Raw genomic sequence first — 21,137 nt, forward strand, 5'->3', positions numbered from 1 at the left:
GTATAATGGTACAATCAGCTCACTGCAACCTCCACCTCCTGGGTCAAGCAATTCTCCTGCCTCAGCCTGCCGAGTAGCTGGGATTACAGGCACCTACCACCATGCCCGGCTAATTTTTGTATTTTTAGTAGAGATGGGGTTTCACCATGTTGGCCAGGCTGGTCTTGAACCCCTGACCTCAGGTGATCCACCCACCTCAGCCTCCCAGTGCTTGGATTACAGGCGTGAGCCACTGTGCCCAGCCTGTACTGTATTTTTCTTTTGCCTCTAGGACTCCTCAAGATTATCTCCTGTCAGCAGATTTAATAAGCTCTATCTTCTTAGCAGTAATCAAAATATATTTCAAGTGTCCTAGTCTCTGATCAATAAAATGCTATAATTTTATCAGGTTTAATATCACATACATTCAGATGAATTAGTCACTTTTGCCACACACAACCATCAGCAAAACATCAAACAAAGATACAAAAAAAACTCTGAGGATGACACATCCCCTCAAATTGCTCCTCGGGGTCTCCTTTGCCTATATTACAACACTTTTGTAATTTTATTTTTAGATTTTCTTTCAAAACAACTCTTCAGACACAATATTTGCGGAAAGAAAAAATTAAAGACTAATTCTGATGTATATAAAGTAATGTGTCTTTATTGACCACATCTTCATGAGTAATACAGTTCTTCTAGAATGGTGGATGATTGAAAGCTAGAGGAAAACCAGCCACCGGGCCGGAATTAATCCCTGACTTACTCCCACTACCTCAAAGCTATTTGAGAAACAAACCTTTGAAAAGGAATCTTCAGTAAATCAAATGTTTCTTTCATCTCTCTTATAAATACAGAAATGAGGCCATAAATAATGAGATGAAGAAACCAATCCTTTTGATTTTTTTTTTGAGTTAGTGAAACCTCTTGAAAACAGGAGGGCAAGTACAGATACTTGAACACACAATGAAAATTCATAGGTTTACAGCTCATCCATGCTAGATTTTAGAAACCCAACATCCTAGAGATGACCTTCTGACCTCTAAGCCAGGTCAGCACACCTTCTGAGTAACATGCTCAGATGCTGATACTCATTTTCCTCTCTCCCCGATCAGAGGCTGTGCCACAAAATGAGGTCTGAACGGAGATACCAATCACTGCAGAGGTAAGGGGGCCACTTTGGGGAGGGGATACAGGACTAAGAACCAACTAATGGTACACAGCTCATTATCTAAGCACAAGAAGCTGCTTTCCACCTGCTTAGAGCTGTCCTTTGCTAACTCCAGCCCTCTAGGCCATTCCCTAAAACTTGTCAGACCGTAATTATCATAAACTGAGAACGAACCTATATCCCATGTTCAGAAATGCTTCTATTTAATACAATACACCCTTAAAGAATTAGATGGAAGATAGACTAGTCATCCTGTTACAGTAAAAGGGTTTAAAAAAAATCCTCATGAGTGTTTGCCAAGAAGAACCCCAGAAACTAGCTTCCTTGCTAGTTCCTTAATTGCTGGTAGACCATGAGAATGGAAAGCTATGGGCAGATAGCTGGCACAGCCAACTTCAGGCAATGAGGCTTAGAAGTCTGTGAAAACCAAGTAGACAGTGACCACGCTGGAGACATTCCTTTTCTCCACATTCGTTGTTCGGCAGTTTTTTATAATTGGTCAACTGAGTACAGACCATATGGTTTTCCTACAAAAACTTCTGCTTAACCAACAAGTAGAGCCCAAGTCTGCTTGCAGTGAAAAATATGGTGCAAATCCCATCCTTTCATGATGGCACAGAGAAGCTCTATTTTATTTATTGCTACTTTAAAATACATATTATTCACCTAAGTTTCTTGGAATGCCTTTTAATTTTCTAAGAAAATACAAGTACATTCACCTTTGGCAAAGAGCACAATGCACATACATTTCAGAGTTAAATAAAAGTAACAGAGAGCAGCTGCTATTGCAGAATGGTATATGGCATCCCAGGCTATGAACGCTTATGGGCTGTTTCTTTTACCCTTGGAAAAGTCTCTTAGAGATTAAAAGCCAGGTCTAAGAGGACTAACACTTCCTAGTCAGTAAATACCAGTTTTTAAATGCAACTTTCCAAGGATTCTATTAAACACACCCATTCTAACAAACACAAATAACTCTCTACCTCTCCCTACCAGCCTTAGACAGTAAGCTATGGTCTAAGGGCACTTGCTAGTTCAGCATGGTGCACCTTAACATGTGTACTTGTGACATGAGGTGACGCGCTCCTCAATAGTGTGCAGTCAGCAGGCAAGATCACAGTTAAAAAATAGTTTTTCACTTACATCTTTCTGGTTGGAGTGAAAAAACCTGAGTGCGAAGTTACAGGATTGGGACGCAGCAGCATACTGACCTAGAGATTCAGCATATCGGGTCAAAAGATAACTAGATCAGAAGGAAAGAAGGAAAAAAAAGACATGTTATACTTACTTACCTAGCTCAAGTAACAAATATTACGCTTCAAATTACTTGGCAAAAAAATAGCTAGGCATAAGAAAACACTAAAACATACTCCCACAGAAATGATCTAATTCACCAGTTAAAATTAAAAAAAAAAAAAAAGAGCCAAAAGTTAACTCAGTTTTGTGGGAGACCTAAAGTTCTGTACTAGGCTTTCTTACACTCTGATGATTAATGACACATAAAAGTTCTAAGAGAACATAATGCTGTCTTCCTAAAACACCACCACAGACAACAGAGAAAATGCCATTAAGTGATACTAGCATAATAATAAAGAGTAGTCTAAATACAAGTCCAAAATACAAATTCAAACTTTGTTGAGGTCAATAAATAAATTACATGTGTCAACTTCAACTGCAAAGCGGAAATGAACACTTCAAAATAATGTGTGCTAAGAATAAGGGTTCAAAGTATATAGATGTTTGCTATCTCTGGGGAAAACTGTCTCACATTTCTAAATTGTGCAAATTTTCAAATTACCACAAAATGCTGGGAGATATAAAAATCTTTCTGCTTTGCAATGGATCATAACAGGTTATTATTTAATCAAAAAGGCTTAATGTCAGGATCAACTTTAAAATCTAAGTTAGAGTCCTGTGTATCCCACACTAGTATAGCTGGCTGCTCATTATTCAGAGTATATACTACCAACCCAATGGTATCATGCTGGATATGCTTAGCATCGAGGCTGGAGTAAAGATCCACCACTGGTTCAAATGCACCCAGCATACAGTAGATTCGAACAAGCAGCAATTTGAACTGAGCATTGGAAGGGCTATGGGTTAATCCCTCTTCCAGCAAAGTCAGGGCCTGCCACACAGCAGTCTCATCACCTAGAACCAAAATACAGCATTATCCACTGATCTTGACAGCAAATGAAAGCTTCCCAAAAACAAAAAACAAAACCTTATTGACATCATCACCTCCCCAATAAATGAAGTTAAATAACAGAGAACAAATTTTAGATATACACCTATAACCAAAATAGAGAATTTCCCCTCAACAGAGAGTCCTTCAATAGTTAAGTCTATTCTTAAACACGCCCACAGCAAAAACGATGCAGATTTTAAGTGGCCAGGTCGTGTTGGGGGAAGTTATAGAATCTCACAGAATCTCAGATTCTGGGAAGAGATGGACTTTGAAGGAAAACTGGAGCTCAGCACCTTGCCCCTGCAGGATTTCCTCTATAAAACCCCAGACAGATGTTCTCTATAGACATCATTTTTTTTCCATATGTAACTCTACTAACAGAATGGCAAATAGGATGTTTGAAAATATTTACTCATTAATAATCAAACTAAAATGATACTTTTTTTTGGGTCTATGAAATTTCAAAAGGTACATGTATCTCTAGTCTTCAAGATTAAGTAACTTATTCTTTAGGATCCATCTAAAGAAAATACTATGAAATACAGATAAAGCTTTATATACAAAAATAGTTATCGTACTATCTAGTGATGTAACGATGGGAGGATGAGTAGGTACATTATGGTAACTTCGACACATGGAAATGTCATATAACTACTTGACATCAATGAAGAGTTTTTAATTACAAAGGAAAATGTTTTTGCAAGAATGTTCAGTAAAACACACACACAGAAAATTCAAGTTAGTACAAAGAGTTGATCTCAACTCTTAAAATATGCACAAAGAGAGAGAGAAGAAAACAAACAAAAATGTTAGCTGGACATGGTGGCTCATGCCTATACTCCCAGCACTTTGGGAAGCTGAGGTGGGAGGATCACTTGAGCCCACAAGTTTGAGACCAGCCTGAACAACATAGCTAGACCTCGTCTCTACTAAAAACATTTTTGAAAAAATCAGCCAGATGTGGTGGTGCACACTGCCTATGGTTCCAGCTACTCAGGAGGGCTGAGGTTGGGAGGATTGCTTCACCCTAGGAGGTTGAGGCTGCAGTGAGCTGTGATCATGCCACTGCACTCCAACCTTGGCAGCAGAGTGCAACTTTGTCTCAAGAATAGAAAAGGAAAAAAAAAAAAAAGAAAAAAAAATGCATAAGTGATAATAGTGCTTTTGAGGTCCAAAAAAGTGAGATTTGAAGTAAACTGCTTTCCAAAATTTATACAAGCTACTTTTACAGTCAGTAACAATAGCAAAAATGAAAGCACCATGCAGTAAGATTTTAAGGTAATATTCTATATGCTGTTTTCCAAAAGAAAAGAAAGATAGGCCGGGCACAGTAGCTCATGCCTGTAATCCCAGCAGTTTGGGAGGACAAGGCAGGGAGATGACTTGAGCCCAGGACTTTGAGACCAGCCTGGGAAACATGGCAAAACCCCAACTATACAAAAAATACAAAAACTGGCTGGGCACAGTGGCTCACACCTGTAATCCCAGCACTCTGAGAGGCCAGGGAAGTGGATCACCTCAGGTCAGGAATTCGAGACCAGCCTGGCCAACATGGTAAAACCTCTTCTCTACTAAAAATACAAAAATTAGCCGGGCGTGGTGGCGGGTGCCTATAATTCCAGCTACTCAGGAGGCTGAGGCAGAAGAATTGCTTGAACCCAGGAGACAGAGGTTGCAGTGAGCCGAGATTGAACCACTGCACTCCAGCCTGGGACGGAGTTAAGATTCCATCTCAAAATAAAAATAAAATTTAATAATAAATAAAAAATAAATTTAAAAAAATTTTAAATTAACTAAATAAATAATACAAAAACTAGCCAGGCATGGTAGCATGTGCCTATACTCCCAGTTACCCAGGAGGCTGAAGTGGGAGGATCCCTTGAGCCCAGGAGGTTGAGGCTACAGAGAGCTACTGTGGTGCTACTGCACTCCAGCCTGGATGACAGTGTGAAACCCTGTCTCAAAATAAAAAAATAGCCTTTCAGAAAAAATATTTGAGAGCATCAACTTCCTAAAGCACTCAATCCTTTTGAATTCAAATCAATCTCTTTAAATGCCCTCATCAACTTTCTATTGATTTCTAAGTTCTGCCAGGTGCACCTTGAACAATGATTATGACTGTGACTGGAGTACTTCAACATCCCTTTCACTGACTTCAAGAAGCCCTGCATCTTCACAAGATCTACAATTTCATTTTGCAAATGATTCCCATGTATTTGTCTGCACTGCAGGATTTTGGACAATTTACCTTTTTTCTCTCTGCCCTCCATTTCTCTCACCTATAAAACTGTGACAATAACTGTATTATTAAAATGTTTAAATCGGCCGGGTGTGGTGGCTCACACCTGAAATCCCAGCACTTTGGGAGGCTGAGGCGGGCAGATCACGAGGTCAGGAGTTCAAGACCAACCTGACCAACATGGTAAAATCCTGTCTCTACTAAAAATACAAAAATTAGCCAGGCGTGGTGGTGCGCGCCTGTAATCCCAGCTAGTCAGGAGGCTGAGGCAGGAGAATCGCTTGAACTTGGGACGCAGAGGTTGCAGTGGGCCAAGATCGCACCAATGCACTCCAGCCCAGGCAACAGAGCGAGACTCCATCTCAAAAAAATAAAATAAGATAAAATAAAATAAAATAAAATGTTTAATTTGTGTAAAGTACTTTCACATGCCTAATAATCAACTGTCAGTTGTTACTATTATCATATGGCCACATATCTTGCCCAAAATATTAATATAAGAGACTAGCAAAGCCATAGTCACTACTGGTGAGAACAGATGCTAGGCATCAGTAAGAAAGGCTATCTGTGTGGGGATCAAATTACTACATGATCAGTTCATTAATGTTTTCATGTTAAAATGACTTTTGCTGCCCTATGCAGCCTCATGAATCTAGGGGCTCAAATAACAAGTTCTCTGATGACAAGGATTTCACTCTCATCCCTGGTACAATATAGGGTAAGAAGTATTACTGGCCAGGCGCAGTAGCTCATGCCGGTAATCCCAGCATTTTTGGGAGGCCAAGGCAGACAGATCACCTGAGGTCAGGAGTTTGAGACCAGCCTGACTAACATGGTGAAACCCCATCCCTACTAAAAATACAAAAATTAGGCCAGGTGCAGTGGCTCACGCCTGTAATCCCAGCACTTTGGGAGGCCGAGGTGGGTGGATCACGAGGTCAAGAGATCGAGACCATCCTGGCCAACATGGTGAAACCCTGTTTCTCCTAAAAATACAAAAAATTAGCCGGGTGTGGTGGTGGGCACCTGTAGTCCCAGCTACCCGGGAGGCTGAGGCAGGAGAATCACTTGAACCTGGGAGGTGGAGGTTGCAGTGAGCCGAGATTGCGCTACTGCATTCCAGTCTGGTGACAGAGCGAGACTTTGTCTCAAAAAAAAAACACAAAAATTAGCCAGGCATAGTGGCACGTGCCTGTAATCACAGCTACTTGGGCGGCTGAGACAGGAGAATCGCTTGAACCTGGGAGGAGGATGTTGCAGTGAGCCAAGATTGTGCCATTACACTCCAGCCTGGGCAATAGAGCAAGACTCCATCTCAAAACAAACTAAAAAAAAAAAAAAAAACACTACCATATGGTTACATACAATGTCCTACAGAAGTTCAGAGGAGCATAAAATCCCCAGTGGGGAAGGAGTTAAAATCAAGACAGGCTTTGTTAAAGGCACCATTTGAGTAAAACTTAGATAGATGAGGGAGGTAAGAAAGTTATTTCAAAGAGAGGCAACATGATGTTAAGTGATAGTAGCAAAAAAATTTTAAAGCAGATTCAAGACCGTAAATACCTAAGAATCTGGAGATGTGGGCACAGGCCAGATTATAAACAGCATTATAAACTATCCCAAAACACCTGACTTTTATCCTCAGGAAAACAGGGTACCTCTGAAGGATTTTTTTTCTTTTTAAATTTTTTAGAGACAGGGTCCTGCTCTGTCACCCAGGCTGGAGTGTAATGGTGTGATCATAGCTCACTGCAGCCTTGAACTACTGTGTTCAAGCCTTGGCTTCCTGAGGTCTGAAGGATTTTAAGAATGGCATGATAAGGCTGGGTGCAGTGGCTCACGCCTGAATCCAAGCACTTTGGGAGGCCGAGGCGGGTGGATCACCTGAGGTCACGAGTTCGAGACCAGCCTGGCCAACATGGCAAAACCTTGTCTCTACTAAAAACACAAAAACTGGTCAGGCACAGTGGCTCACACCTGTAATCCTAGCACTTTGGGAGGCCGAGGCGGGCAGATCACAAGGTCAGGTAATCAAGACCATCCTGGCTAACACAGTGAAACCCCATCTCTACTAAAAATATAAAAAATTAGCCAGGCATGGTGGCGGGCACCTGTAGTCCCAGCTACTCGTAGTCCCAGCTACTCGGGAGGCTGAAGCAGGAGAATGGCGTGAACCTGGGAGGAGGAGCTTGCAGTGAGCTGAGATCGCACCACTGCACTCCAGTCTGGGCGACAGAGTGAGACTCCATCTCACAAAAAAAAAAAAAAAAAAAAAACTAGCTGGGCTTGGTGGCATGTGCCTGTAAACCCATCTACTCTGAAGCTAAGGCATGAGAATCGCTTGAACCCAGGAGGCGGAGGTTGCAGTGAGCTGAGATCACGCCACTGCACTCGAGCCTGGGCAACAAGAACAAGACTCCATCTCAAAAAAAAGCAAAACTGAGTGCTCTGTGAAATGATCCATGAGGGCAGGGGTTGTGTTTATCTTGCTTACCACTGTCTCTTCAGCCCTTTGTTTCTTCTATAGTTCAATTCTCATGAATAATATGCCATAAGCACCTAAAGTTATTTATTCTCCAAAACTGCTAATAAGAGAAATGTCAGGGGGTGGGACCTAAAGAAAAGGCAATCCCAATTCCATTTGCTGAATCATCCTTCTCTTCCCCAATCACTCATGATGCTTCCTTTACCATGTCTTATATTTTTATCTTAAATGAGACAAACTATATTCCAGAAAGAATGCATTTTTCTATATATAAAATTTTTTGAAGTGAATAAAAGATATTCTGTTCCATAGGCCTGTGCATGTATTTTTTAGTCAGTTTCATTGTATTTTAATTTTTGTAGCTTTGTCACAGTATTTTTTTATAGTCATTACTTATTATTCACAAACACTTAAAAACAGAACAGATATCCATTCATTTAACATTATCCTGGTTACAAGGGGATAAATTGGAGACAGGTTTTTTTTTTTTTTTGAGACAGAGTCTTGCTCTGTTGCCCAGGCTGAAGTGCAGTGGCATGATCTCAGCTCACTGCAACCTCCGCCTCCCAAGTTCAAGCAGTTCTCCTGCCTCAGCCTCCCAAGTAGCTGGGACTACAGGTATGCGCCCAAATGCCCAGCTAATTTTTGTATTTTTAGTAGAGAAGAAGTTTTGCCATGTTGGCCAGGCTAATCTCGAACTCCTGACCTCAGGTGATCCACCTGCCTCAGCCTCCCAAAGTGCTAGGATTACAGGCATGAGTCATCGCACCTGACCAAGACAGGTTTTTCTGGAAGCACCCTAGAAATATCAAGAAAAGCAGAACCTAAAAGCATAAATAAAATTTGTGGATTGTAAAATTAGTCTAACGAAAGAATGCAGTACTTATAATCAATAAAAGCAAAAAGTAAAGTTGAACTGAAATCACTGCTACTTACCTGTTTCCCTCCATACATCAACAAGCACATGGACAGCAAGGAGACAGTAATAGTCAGAAAATTGCAATTCTGTTTTCAAACAGGTCTTCCCTATGGGGGAAAAAAATCATATCTATTTTAACATTTGTTCAACTATTACTGACCCCAAAGGAGTTTTTAAAAGCAGGAAAGTGACAGGAGGGAGAAGAGAAAAAGTAAAAGAAAATTAAGAATAAGATAAGTACCAGGAGAAAAATATAAGCCATGAATCAAAGGGTTCAAAAGAAGGTGGGACCACACTCAGCTGGAACAGAAGGTAGGGTTCCAGAGCAGAGGTGGTATCCATGATGGTCCCAAAGGGAGAGAAGGAAGATTTGAAGGTTGAGGTGAAGAAAAGAACATAAGCCAAGTGCCATGTATAACTAAATTCACAATATGCTCCTGACTTCATCTAATTCTTTAGACTACAGATAAATACTGACATCTTATAGTCAGACAATTATATGTCTATCACATATATCTAGCAAAGGCCACACCTATCTGAAGATCATCTATTTCTAAACTAAATATTTATCTTACAATTTACAATATTCTTTTTGTTCACTTACAGTCTACATATTAAGAATATTTAGGCCTACAAGCAGAAAATGTGATAATTATCATGAACTATGCAATCTATATGAGCCCCAATCTAATAAAAAGTTAGCTCATCAGATCAAGAAGAATACAAACAACTGAAAGCCAATCAGAATTATTTAAAACTCCAGGCTTAAGAAAGGCTTTACATCATATTACTTAGATGGTCTTCCCAGACAAAATAGTCTCCTTACAACACTCATTAAACCAGGGTGCTACAGGTGCTTAAAAACTGCCTTCTAAGTCTTAGTGTAGATCAGGGAACTACTGCACATTTTGAATGGTTGCTCACCAAATTCCAGTCCATGCTGGTACCTTAACATCAATTCTCTGACCACACTCAATTTCTGATTTTTATCCATGGTGTGGTACAAGCCAAGTAACCTCGTCAGCTGCACCACACACAAATGTTGCTGCAGAGCTCTGATGTCAGCAGGCAGTGCCAGCTTATCCTCTGTTGGTGTCGACAAAGGAACAACTCCAAGTAACTGATTAATAAACTGCAAAGTGGGGAAAAAAGGAGCAAAGGTCTCAAAACACAACTAGTCTTCAGTAGGCCATAATTAACAGAAATTGAATGGTCTAGAAAAAGACATCAAGAAAAAAAAAAAACTAAAATTCCTTTCATATACCATTTTCTATCTACCAAAATAGCTAAAACGAAAAAAATTTGTGACAGCACACAACACTGGTGAAGCTCCAATGAAATTGGCACACTCATTCATTACTGGCCAAAAGTATTTGTCAATACCATGTACTACAGGCAGTGAAAGATTTTTATACTTCTGAAAATGTTCCATAACTTATAGCATATTAACATAATATATATTACAGCAATGAAAACATTAGGAAGACTATAGAAAAGAGCAGATTACCAAAAAATTTAAAAAAATTTAATCTGTAATTATGCTGATAAATTCTGAAAGGAAAGGTTATACATGGAAAGATACTGTTTACCTTATGTCAGTGACCCTACATTTTTCTTAATTGAACTTATAATTATAGATTCATACTCAGCTATGAGAAATGAGATCCCATGTACCATTCATCCAGTTTTCTCCGAATGGTTACATCTTGCCTTAAAATGTTATTCATCCTTTAAATTTGGATAAAAATTTAAAAATAAAACCCACATACCAGTTCTAGTTATGTATTTATTAAATACATGCTTATTTCCTCTCACTTCTAAAATCCTATTAAGATGCCAGTAAGGAATAAAAAAAGAAGAGGCTGGGTGCAGTGGCTCAGGCCTGTAATCCTAGCACTTTGGAAGTCCAAGGTGGGGACATCACTTCAGGCCAGGAGTTCAAGACCAGCTGGGCCAACATGCTGAAACCCCATCTCTACTAAAAATACACAAAAAAATTAGCCAGGCATGGTGGCGCGCATCTGTAATCCCCACTACTCAGGATGCTGAGGCAGGAGAATAGCTTGAACCTGGGAGGCAGAGGTTGCCGTGAGCCAAGATCGTTCTACTGCACTCCAGCCTGGGCAACAGAGCGAGACTCCATCTCAAAAAAAAAAGTTATAAAAGAAAAAATAGGCCGGGCGCAGTGCGCGGTGGCTCACGCCTATAATCCCAGCACTTTGGGAGGCCAAGGCGGGTGGATTGCCTGAGGTCAGGAGTTCGAGACCTCCCTGGCCAACATAGTGAAACCCTGTCTCTACTAAAAATACAAAAAATTAGCTGGGTGTGGTGGTGAGTGCCTGTAATCCCAACTACTCAGGAGGGTGAGGCAGGAGAATCACTTGAACCCAGGAGGCGGTGGTTGCAGTGAGCCGAGATCACGCCACTGTACTCCAGCCTGGGCAACAAGAGTGAAACTCCGTATTAAAAAAAAAAAAGAATAAATCCACAAAGATCAAGAATATGTGAAGAGGCCGGGAGCAGTGGCTCACATCTATATTCCCAACAGAGATGGGAGAATCACTTGTGCTCAAGAGTTCAAGATCAGCCTAGGCACATAGTGAGACCTCATCTCTACTAAAAAAACAAACAAACAAACAAACAAAACACATAGCCAGGCATAGTAGTGCACGCCTGTAGTCCCAGCTACTCAAGAGGCTGAGGCGGGAGGATGACTTGAGCCCAGGAGTTTGAGCCTGCAGTGAGCCGTCATCGCGCCATTACACTCCAGCCTGGGTGACAGACCCTGTCTCAAAAAAAAAAGAAGAAAAGAATAATATGTGAAGAAATGAGAGATGACAGCAAATAAAAATCATGAAGATTTCAAAAGATACAAGAACAGGTGGTTAAGTAATAACTTACGTTGCCAAGAACACTGAAATCTAACAGTATGCAATGAGGCAGACCCCAATAAGCAGGAAGCGCACTCTAGTCACAGAATCTTGGAAGACTCAGAGACTAAGGGCACCAGGTGTCCCTAAAGGCTAATGTGCTGATGGGACTAAAATAGAATATATTAATTTCTAAGAAGTTAGGCCCCTCCCAAAGTTCACAGATGGAATTTCTAAGTGTGAGTAGAACACCCTGGGTTTTACAGCCATAAGGCGCTGAACCAGAGACACAGAGTCAGAGACAGCAGTCATAGCTGAAAACAGGGGAATAAAGTGAAATTTGCTTATTCAGTGACAATTTCAGGCTCCCACCCTGTACTCCCAACCATATCGCAGGATGCTATCAGACAAATATGTAAGTTCCTAAACAGACAGTAGCCAACAGGCACTGTGGAATGGAAAGCATTTCTTACATTGGTGAAGAGAGGGGTAGAGAGAACAAAATGTCATGTTTTATCCTAAGTATATAAGGGGGAAATTGATTTGTTATAAACAACTAATCACCTTCCACAGAAGGGCACCAATAGGTTAAGACTATAACTATAAAAATAAATTCTTAAATAAGAAAATAATTTAGAAATATGGAGGAAAATAACAAAAGAATTTAGTTGAAAGTGATTTGCATCTGTTGAGCTGGAACAACAGGAGTGACTACTGCCTCTCAATATAAGCCTTGCGATACTATTTGACTTTTTCAATTTTATACAGTACATAGATTTCTTCTTCCTTTTTTGGGAGGGGGTCTCACTATGTTGTCCAGGCTGGACTCGAATTCCTGGGCTCAAGCAATCCTCCTGCTTCAGCCTCCTGAGTAGCTGTGACTATAGGTGTGTGCCACTGTACCCAGCTTCAGTACATGTAATTTTTTGATACAAATAAAAAAAAAATTAAAACAAAATCCCACTCATCCTGCAGTTTAACATCTGTAATGAATTTGCTTCAATTCACCTATAATTCTATTAATTTTAATCATTATGATCAGATATATATATTTCATAATTTTAACAAACTGCAGCACTGATTTTCATGTTTTTGTTGTTGTTGTTTTTGAGACTGAGTCTCACTCTGTTGCCCGGGCTAGAGTGCTGTAGTACAATCTCGGCTCACTGCAACCTCTGTCTCCCGGGTTCAAGCGATTCTCTTGCTTCAGCCATTCGAGTAGCTGGGACTACAGTACAGGCATGCAACACCACACCTGGCTAATTTTTGTATTTTTAGTAGACAGGGGGTTTTGCCATGTTGGCCAGGCTGGTCTCGAACTCCAGAACTCAAGTTGCCCGTCTCATCCTCCCCAAAGTGCTGGGATTGCAGACATAAGCCACCATGCCCAGCCATTATTTTCCTGTTTTTGATTAAATGCTTTCTATAGTTTCTACTGCCAGTTCTTCTATTCTTGCAAGCCATTTTATATATTAGTTAGGTTTATTGTGGCCTTCTTTAGTGAATGCTAAAGAAAAATCTTCCTGACAAGGTTTTGTTACAAAACAATCTGCTCATTATTTTAGTCTGTACAGTTTTACTGCTGTGCAAAAAATTTCTTTAAAAACTAGAATCATTGAGGCTGGGCGCAGTGGCTCACGCCTGTAATCCCAGCACTTTGGGAGGCCGAGGCTGGTGGATCACTTGAGGTCGGGAGTTTGAGACCAGCCTCACCAACATGGAGAAACCCGGTCTCTACTAAAAATACAGAATTAGCCGGGCATGGTGGTGCATGCCTGTAATCCCAGCTACTTGGGCAGCTTAGGCAGGAGAATTGCTTAACCCAGGAGGCGGAGGTTGCAGTGAGCCAAAATCGCGCCATTGCACTCTAGCCTGGGCAAGAAGAGCAAAACTCGTCTCAAAAAAGAAAATAAAATAAAAAAATAAAAACTAGAATCAGCCAGGCACGGTGGCTCATGGCTCATGCCTGTAATCCCAGCACTTTGGGAGGCCAAGGCAGGTGGATCACCTGAGGTCAAGAGTTCGAGACCAGCCTGGCCAACATGGTGAAACCCCATCACTACTAAAAATTAAAAAATTAGGCTGGGCGCAGTGGCTCAGGCCTGTAATCCCAGCACTTTGGGAGGCCAAGGTGGGCAAATCACTTGAGGCCAGGAGTTCAAGGCCAGCCTGGCCAACATGGTGAAACCCCATCTCTACTAAAAATACAAAAAAAATTAGCCAGGCATGGTGGCGGGCACCTGTAATCCCAGTTAGTCAGGAGGCTGAAGCAGGTTCTCTCTTGAACCCAACAGGCAGAGGTTACAGTGAGTGGAGATTGCGCCACTGCACTCCAGCCTGGGCAACAAGAACGAAACTGTCTCAAAAACAAACAAACAAACAAAAAAACAAAAATTAGCCAGGGGTGGTGATGGACATCTGTAATCCCAGCTACTGGGGAGGCTGAGGCAGGAGAATCACTTGAGCCTGGAGGTGGAGGTTGCAGTGAGCCAAGATCGTGCCACTGCACTCCAGCCAGGGCGACAGAGCGAGACTCCATCTCAAAAAAAAAAAAACAAAACACTAGAATCATCTTATTGTTTAGCTAAAACCCCAAAGCAAATGAAACAAAAGATTAGAACATCACCCAGGGCGAGCCACTTCAGGATAACTGAACTCACTGGCTCACTCTTAGGGGCTAGTCAGACTTTAGAAAGATTTGGTTCATAATTCATTAGGACAACAATTCTCAGCTTGACTTGGACAGTTCATAATCCTCTGACAAACATACTTGCTGAGTGGCAGGATATTTAGCTACTGAAGTTATCCTACAGTCAAAAAGTGGCAGCAAAATTACCTCTCTCAAGTAAAATTTACATAGACTAGGACTATAAACTCAATGTAGCAGCTTTAAATCCTTATTCTCACAGAACAGTGACTAGAGCTTATCACTGCTAGCATTCCAGTAAGGGTCATCTGAATAGATGATTCTTACTATGTGGGATCACATGAGATGACCGAAGATTCTCAAACATACCAATGAAGTAGAGCTGTACAGAAAAGGTTACTGGTACTAGATTCATGGTAGCAAACCTTCATGAATCTCATCTAAAAGTAGCAAAGTGTTCCTTCTAATGCACCCCCACCATTTGATGCTTCAACTAGCAAGACAATAAGCACTGTAAGACAAGATCAGTTATTCTTTATCTTAGGGCTTAGCACACAATATGCTCGACACTTACTGAATGAATCCCTCCCACGTGGTTTATCTACATTCTACTTCAATCCCTCCAGTAACGTGAAGCTCGCACACAGTATTTGAGAGAATTCTCACTACTAAGAAAGATCTTTTTCTCAGTGAGCCAAATTCTGAGCTCCCTGTAGAACTTCTTGCTGGTCCCTGTTTTCCTCCCTCTTCTAAAGACAGCTTTTCAAATAAGTGAACGGCAGTATCACTCTGTCCTTGACAGACCAAACCTCTCCTCCACTCAACCATTTTTCCCTCTTATATGCTTTTAAATCCTCCTATAACCCATAACTCTCCTTTCTGGATGTGTTACAATTTATCCAGAAGCTTCCGGGCTTGGCCTGAGCCCTATAACCACAGCAACTCCAACAGAGCTTTACTAAACCAACGTGAATGGCAGCAGTCATTTCAGAACCCCAGAGACCACTGGTTACTTATCAGTTGGGGAATGCACTGCTCTAGCTGCCCAAATGTGTAACCCCAAGTCTGCCAAAGTATTGAACCTTCATGGACTAAAAATGTGGTCACTAAAAAAATACTCTAATTATATCCACTGTGCTCCCAATGCACTTCATTCATTCCACATGGGGACAACAGAAGGCTTTCTGGGAGAACGGATGATAGCAGCCCTGTTATAGAAAGACTTCCAATCTTCCCAGCCTGGCCAACATGGTAAAACCCCAACTCTACTAAAAATACAAAAATCATCCAGGCATGGTAGCACACCAGTAATCCCAGCTACTTGGGAGGCTGAGGCAGGAGAATCCCTTGAACCAGGAGGCAGAGGTTGCAGAGAGCAGAGATCGCGCCAACACACTCCAGCCTGGGCGACAGAGCGAGAGCAAGACTCCGTCTCAAAAAAAAAAAGAAACAAAGAAACAAAGAAGACATTAAAAGGAGAGCCCACTAGACTTCAAAATGTAAACTTTGTGCTGCAGAATTTCATGAAAAAGATGAAAGAGCAAACTACAGACTGGGAGAATACATTTGAAACCACATATCTGACAAAGAACTTGTATCTAAGATATATAAAAAACTCTGCAAACTCAACAGCAGGGAACACTTTTTCTATTTTATAGAATAAAGCCAGGCACAGTGGCTCACACCTGTACTACCAGCAATTTGAAAGGCTGAGGCAGGTGGATCACTTGAGGTCGGGAGTTCAAGACCAGCCTGGCAAACATGGCAAAACCCTATCTCTAACTAAAAATACAAAAATTAGCCAGGCTTGGTGGCATGTGCCTGTAGTCCCAGCTACTCAGGAGGTTGAGGCACAAGGATCACTGGAACCCAGGAGGTGGAGGTTGCAACGAGCCTGGGCCACAGAGCGAGACCCTGTCTCAAAAAAAAGAAAAAGAAAAAAAATTAAATAAACGGAATCATACTATGTGTAACTTCTGAGATTGGCTTATTTCTCTCAGCATAAATTCCTGGAGAGTCAATCATGTGGTTGCCATGATCTCAGATCACTGCAACCTCCACCTTCTGAGTTCAAGCAATTCTCCTGCCTCAGCCTCCCAAGTAGCCGGGTCTACACGTGCTCACCACCACACCCAGCTAATTTTTTGTGTTTTCAGTAGAGACAAGGTTTCACCATTATTGGCCAGGCTGGTCTTGAACTCCTGACCTCAGGTGATCCACCCGCCTCAGCCTCCCAAAGTGCTGGGATTACAGGCGTAAGCCACCGCACCCGGCCTCTTTTTTTCTTTTTTTAAGAGACAGAGTCTCACTCCGTCACTCAGCCTGGAGTGCAGCGGCATGATTACAGCTCATTGCAGCCTCGAACTCCTGGGCTCAAGCGATCCTGCTGCCTCAGTCTCTTAAGTAGCTGGGGACTACAGGCACGTGCCACTGTACCTGGCTGTACTTCACATTCAAAAAATGACAAAATTATAAAGATGGAAAACATAATAGCTGCCCATAGATAGAGATGGGAGAGGGGGAGGTGGCTATTGTTATTAAAGGGTAGCATGTGGGATTCTGGTGGTGGTGGGACTGTTCTGTATCTTGACTATGGTAATAGTCACACACACCCATATGTGCCACATACTGCACTAAATCCATACACAACACCCAAACGCACAAAAATCAGTGCGTGCAAAACTGGCAAAAACTGAGTAAGTTCAACAGATGAGAGCAATGTCAATTTCCTAATTATATTACACTATAATTGTGCAAGATGTTGCCATTGGGACAAAATAGATAAAGGATATATGAGATGTGTTATTTCTTCCAACTACATGTAAATCCATAATTATCTCAAAATAAAACAGTCAAAAAAAGGAGAATCCACCATCTGTTAGGGCTTTACTCCCATTGTGACTTAATCAGAAATTATGCCTTCAAGCTAAGTACATAGAGTACTAGCTTGACAGGGCAGTTATCATTGTATCTCATGATTATCAATTCCACACATTTTAGAAAAGAAACCCAAACATTTAACCTCTGTGTTTCAACAAATAGAGGCACCCAACAAACTTCTAAACTGTATAGTACTTACTTTTGTACACTGTGTAGCAGGTAAGAGGTCAACAAACACCTTAAGGTCTGTAAAACAACAAGGTTTATCGCCAAACTTTTTAAAATACTGGAACATTAATTCTTCTGGATCACCTGGGGGATGGGGAACAAAATCACTTTATTACTCATAAACAGAAGCAATTTCCATTTAAGTGAGAATTAATTTGAAAACATTCATTTCAATTAAAACAAAATTTTGCTTGAGACTGGTCCCAAGATAGTGGGTTATCTCAACTACTTGTTCAGTTACAGACTGAACTCATTGTTCTACTCTTTCCCCCTTTTCACCACTGCACCTGACTAGTCTTTAAAAGATAAAAAAAATAGACTGGATGCAGTAGCTCACACCTGTAATCCCACACTTTGGAAGACTAAGGCGGGCAATCCCTTGAAGTCAGGAGTTCAAGACCAGCCTGGCAACATGGTGAAACCCCATCTCTACTAAAAGTACAAAAATTAGCTGGGCGTGGCAGCACATGCTTGTAATCCCAGCTGCTTGAGAGGATAAGGCAAAGGATCGCTTGAACCTAGAAGGTGGACGTTGCAGTGAGCCAAGATCATGCCACTGCACTCCATCCTGGGCAACAGAGCAAGACTCCATTCAAAAATTAAATTAAATTAAGTTAAAGATTATAAAATAGGCTGGGTGCAGTGGCTCATGCCTGTAATCCCAGAACTTTGGGAGGCCAAGGCGGGAGGATCACCTGAGGTCAAGAGTTCGAGACCAGCCTGGCCAACATGGAGAAACTCTTGACTCAAAAATACAAAATTAGCTGGACGCAGTGGCGTGCACCTGTAATCCCAGCTACTTGGGAGGCTGAGGCAGGAGAATCGCTTGAACCTGGGAGGCGGAAGTTGCAGTGAGCCGAGACTGCGCCACTGCACTCCAGCCTGGGCGACAGAGAGAGACTCCATCTCAAAAAAAAACCCAAAAAACTGTAAGCTAGGCCGGGTGCAGTGGCTCATGTCTGTAATCCCAGCACTTCGGGAGGCCAAGGTAGGGAGATCACTTGAGTCCAGGAGTTTGAGACCAGCCTGGGCAACATGGCAAAACCCCATCTCTGCTGAAAATACAAAAATTAGCCAGGTGTGGTGGCGCTTGCCTGTAATCCCAGCTACTTGGGAGGCTGAGGCAGGAGAATCGCTTGAACCCAGGAGGCAGAGGTTGCAGTGAGTGGAGACTACACCACTATACTCCTGCCTGAGCAACAGAGGGAGACACTGTCTCAAAAATAATAATAATAAAATAAAAACCTGTAAGCAAATTCTTAGTATAAGCAAACAATTACTGCTTTCTTTTAGGGAGGTGGTAGTTTTTCCAGCAAAATTGTGAACTAGTACAATGACGATATCCTTTACTTATTGAGCAATAAGATCATAAAGAATCATTTTATAAAAAGATCTAAGGGCTTCATCAAATTTCCTGAAGGATTCCCTCAATGCTTTACTATCCACATCATTCTTTTCTGCTATCTTGTCATTATCCTAGTAAATTTTCTCTTCAGTTACAAATTGCTAATTCCACCAAATATTCTTTTGTCAATAGTTTTGTGAGTGCTTCGAGCAGATTTTCAAGAAACCTTTCATCCACTTCATGAAACTTTTCCCAAACTGGCAATTTTACTTTGAAATTGATTTTGACTTCATTGTTTTTGACGGTTTTTAATTTTTTTAATTTTTTGTTTTTTTGAGACAGAGTCTCACTGTGTCGCCCAGGCTGAAGCTGGAGTGCAGTGGCGCGATCTTGGCTAACTGCAACCTCCATCTCTTGGTTCAAGCGATTCTTGTGTCTCAGCCTCCCGAATAGCTGAGACACAGGTGCACGCCACCACACCCAGATAATTTTTTGTTTTTGAGACGGAGTCTCACTCTGTCACCCAGGCTAGAGTGCAACGGCACGATCTCAGCTCATCACAACCTCCACCTCCCAGGTTCAAGCAATTCTCCTGCCTCAGCCTCCCAAGTAGCTGTAACTACAGGCGTGCACCACCATGCCTGGCTAATTTTTGTATTTTTAGTAGAGATGGTGTTTCACCATGTTGGCCAGGCTGCTCTTGAACACCTGACCTCAGGTGATCTGCCCGCCTCGGCCTCCCAAAGTGCTGGGATTATAGGCATGAGCTACCACATCCAGCCAATTTTTTGTATTTTTAGCAGAAACGGGGTTACGGCCATGTTGGCCAGGCTGGTCTTGAACTCCTGAGCTCAAGTGTTCCACCCACCTCGGCCTCCCAAAGTGCTAGGATTACAGGTGTGAGCCACTGCACCCGGCCAAGTTTTTTTATTTTTTTAAATTAAATTTTTGAGATAGGTTCTGGCTGTGTCACTCAGGCTGGAGTGAAGGCGCAATCTCAGATCACTATAACCTCTGCCTCCTGGGCAGAGTCTGCCTCCTGAGCTCAAGAGACTCTCCTGCCTCAGCCTCCTGAGTAGCTGGGACTACAGATGTGCGTCATTATGCCCAGCTAATTTTTTTGTATTTTTTGTAGATGGGGTTTCACCATGTTGCCCCAGCTGATCTCCAACTCCTGAGCTCAAGCAATCCACCCACAACAGCCTCCCAAAGTGCTGAGATTACAGGCGTGAGACACCGCAACCGGCTGATTTTGACTTTATTGTTGGGTCAGCAACAGAATGCCTGACAAAGACTCTGATGGAACAGGGAGATAAGTTAATGTTAAGCCAAGGTGAATATATGATAAAGGACTAGTTTTATAAGTGATCCATTCATTAGCAAATATTTTCAGGCTATGAAGACATTTGCTTCCCAAACATGACTCTGTCCGGTGTAGATCTCTAATAATGAATATAGCACTTGGGTATTAAGGGCATTCTCCAGGCTTCCCAGATATCGTGGTTTCTTACCCAGTTTGTACTCATCGTTACAACCTTGACTTCGTAAACGCCTAATCAGCTCCAATTTAGCTAGATGTGGTCCTCGGAGATGGCGAGAACTTTTAGATTCTTCCATTATCCGATCTTCTATAAACTTCACAGCTTCTTCTGCAGAATAATGTACTTCTCCTTCTAAAGAGCTGAGGAAAAGCACAGGAAAAAGGAATTTTATTGCCTCCACTGTCCTTCCCAAAGCTTAAAGTCAAGCCAAACTCATTAAAAAAAAAAAAAAAAAAAAGAAAAACAACTTTGATAATTATAAAATAATAGAAAAAGGAATAAAAGAGAACTATGAACATATTCTAACAGATAACATGTTATAAGATTACTCTCAATTTTGGCATTTGATTACTGCAGCATAACTTACCTTTTTTAAAAAAGAATGCATAATTTTGTATATATATGAAATGCTGCCTGGCTGGGCGTGGTGGCTCACGCCTGTAATCCCAGCACTTTGGAAACCTGAGGTGGGCGGATCACTTGAGGTCAGGAGTTCGAGACCAGCCTGGCCAACATGGTGAGACCCCGTCCCTACTAAAAGTATAAAAAACTAGTCGGGCGTGGTGGCATGCGCCTGTAGTCCCAGCTACTCAGGAGGCTGAGGCAGGAGAATCGCTTGAACCCAGGAGGGAGAGGTTGCAG

At 41.7% G+C, this 21,137-nt stretch overlaps 1 protein-coding gene across 2 annotated transcripts in view; it reads right to left on the reverse strand.

The window, feature by feature from the left end:
- The window catches only part of NAA25 (N-alpha-acetyltransferase 25, NatB auxiliary subunit), an 83,864-nt gene that overhangs the window by 24,551 nt on the left and 38,176 nt on the right, over positions 1-21,137 (reverse strand). For both annotated transcript variants that reach the window (XM_054442154.2, XM_054442155.2), the window contains 6 exons: positions 20,466-20,635; positions 17,581-17,693; positions 9,909-10,116; positions 9,002-9,091; positions 3,124-3,304; positions 2,297-2,396 (listed from right to left, as the gene is read on the reverse strand). In XM_054442154.2, the coding sequence (XP_054298129.1) occupies positions 2,297-2,396; positions 3,124-3,304; positions 9,002-9,091; positions 9,909-10,116; positions 17,581-17,693; positions 20,466-20,635 (862 nt within the window). The remainder of the gene's footprint in view (positions 1-2,296; positions 2,397-3,123; positions 3,305-9,001; positions 9,092-9,908; positions 10,117-17,580; positions 17,694-20,465; positions 20,636-21,137) is intronic.

The sequence above is a fragment of the Pongo pygmaeus genome, chromosome 10 (genome assembly GCF_028885625.2).
Source record: "Pongo pygmaeus isolate AG05252 chromosome 10, NHGRI_mPonPyg2-v2.0_pri, whole genome shotgun sequence".
Lineage (NCBI taxonomy): Eukaryota > Metazoa > Chordata > Mammalia > Primates > Hominidae > Pongo > Pongo pygmaeus.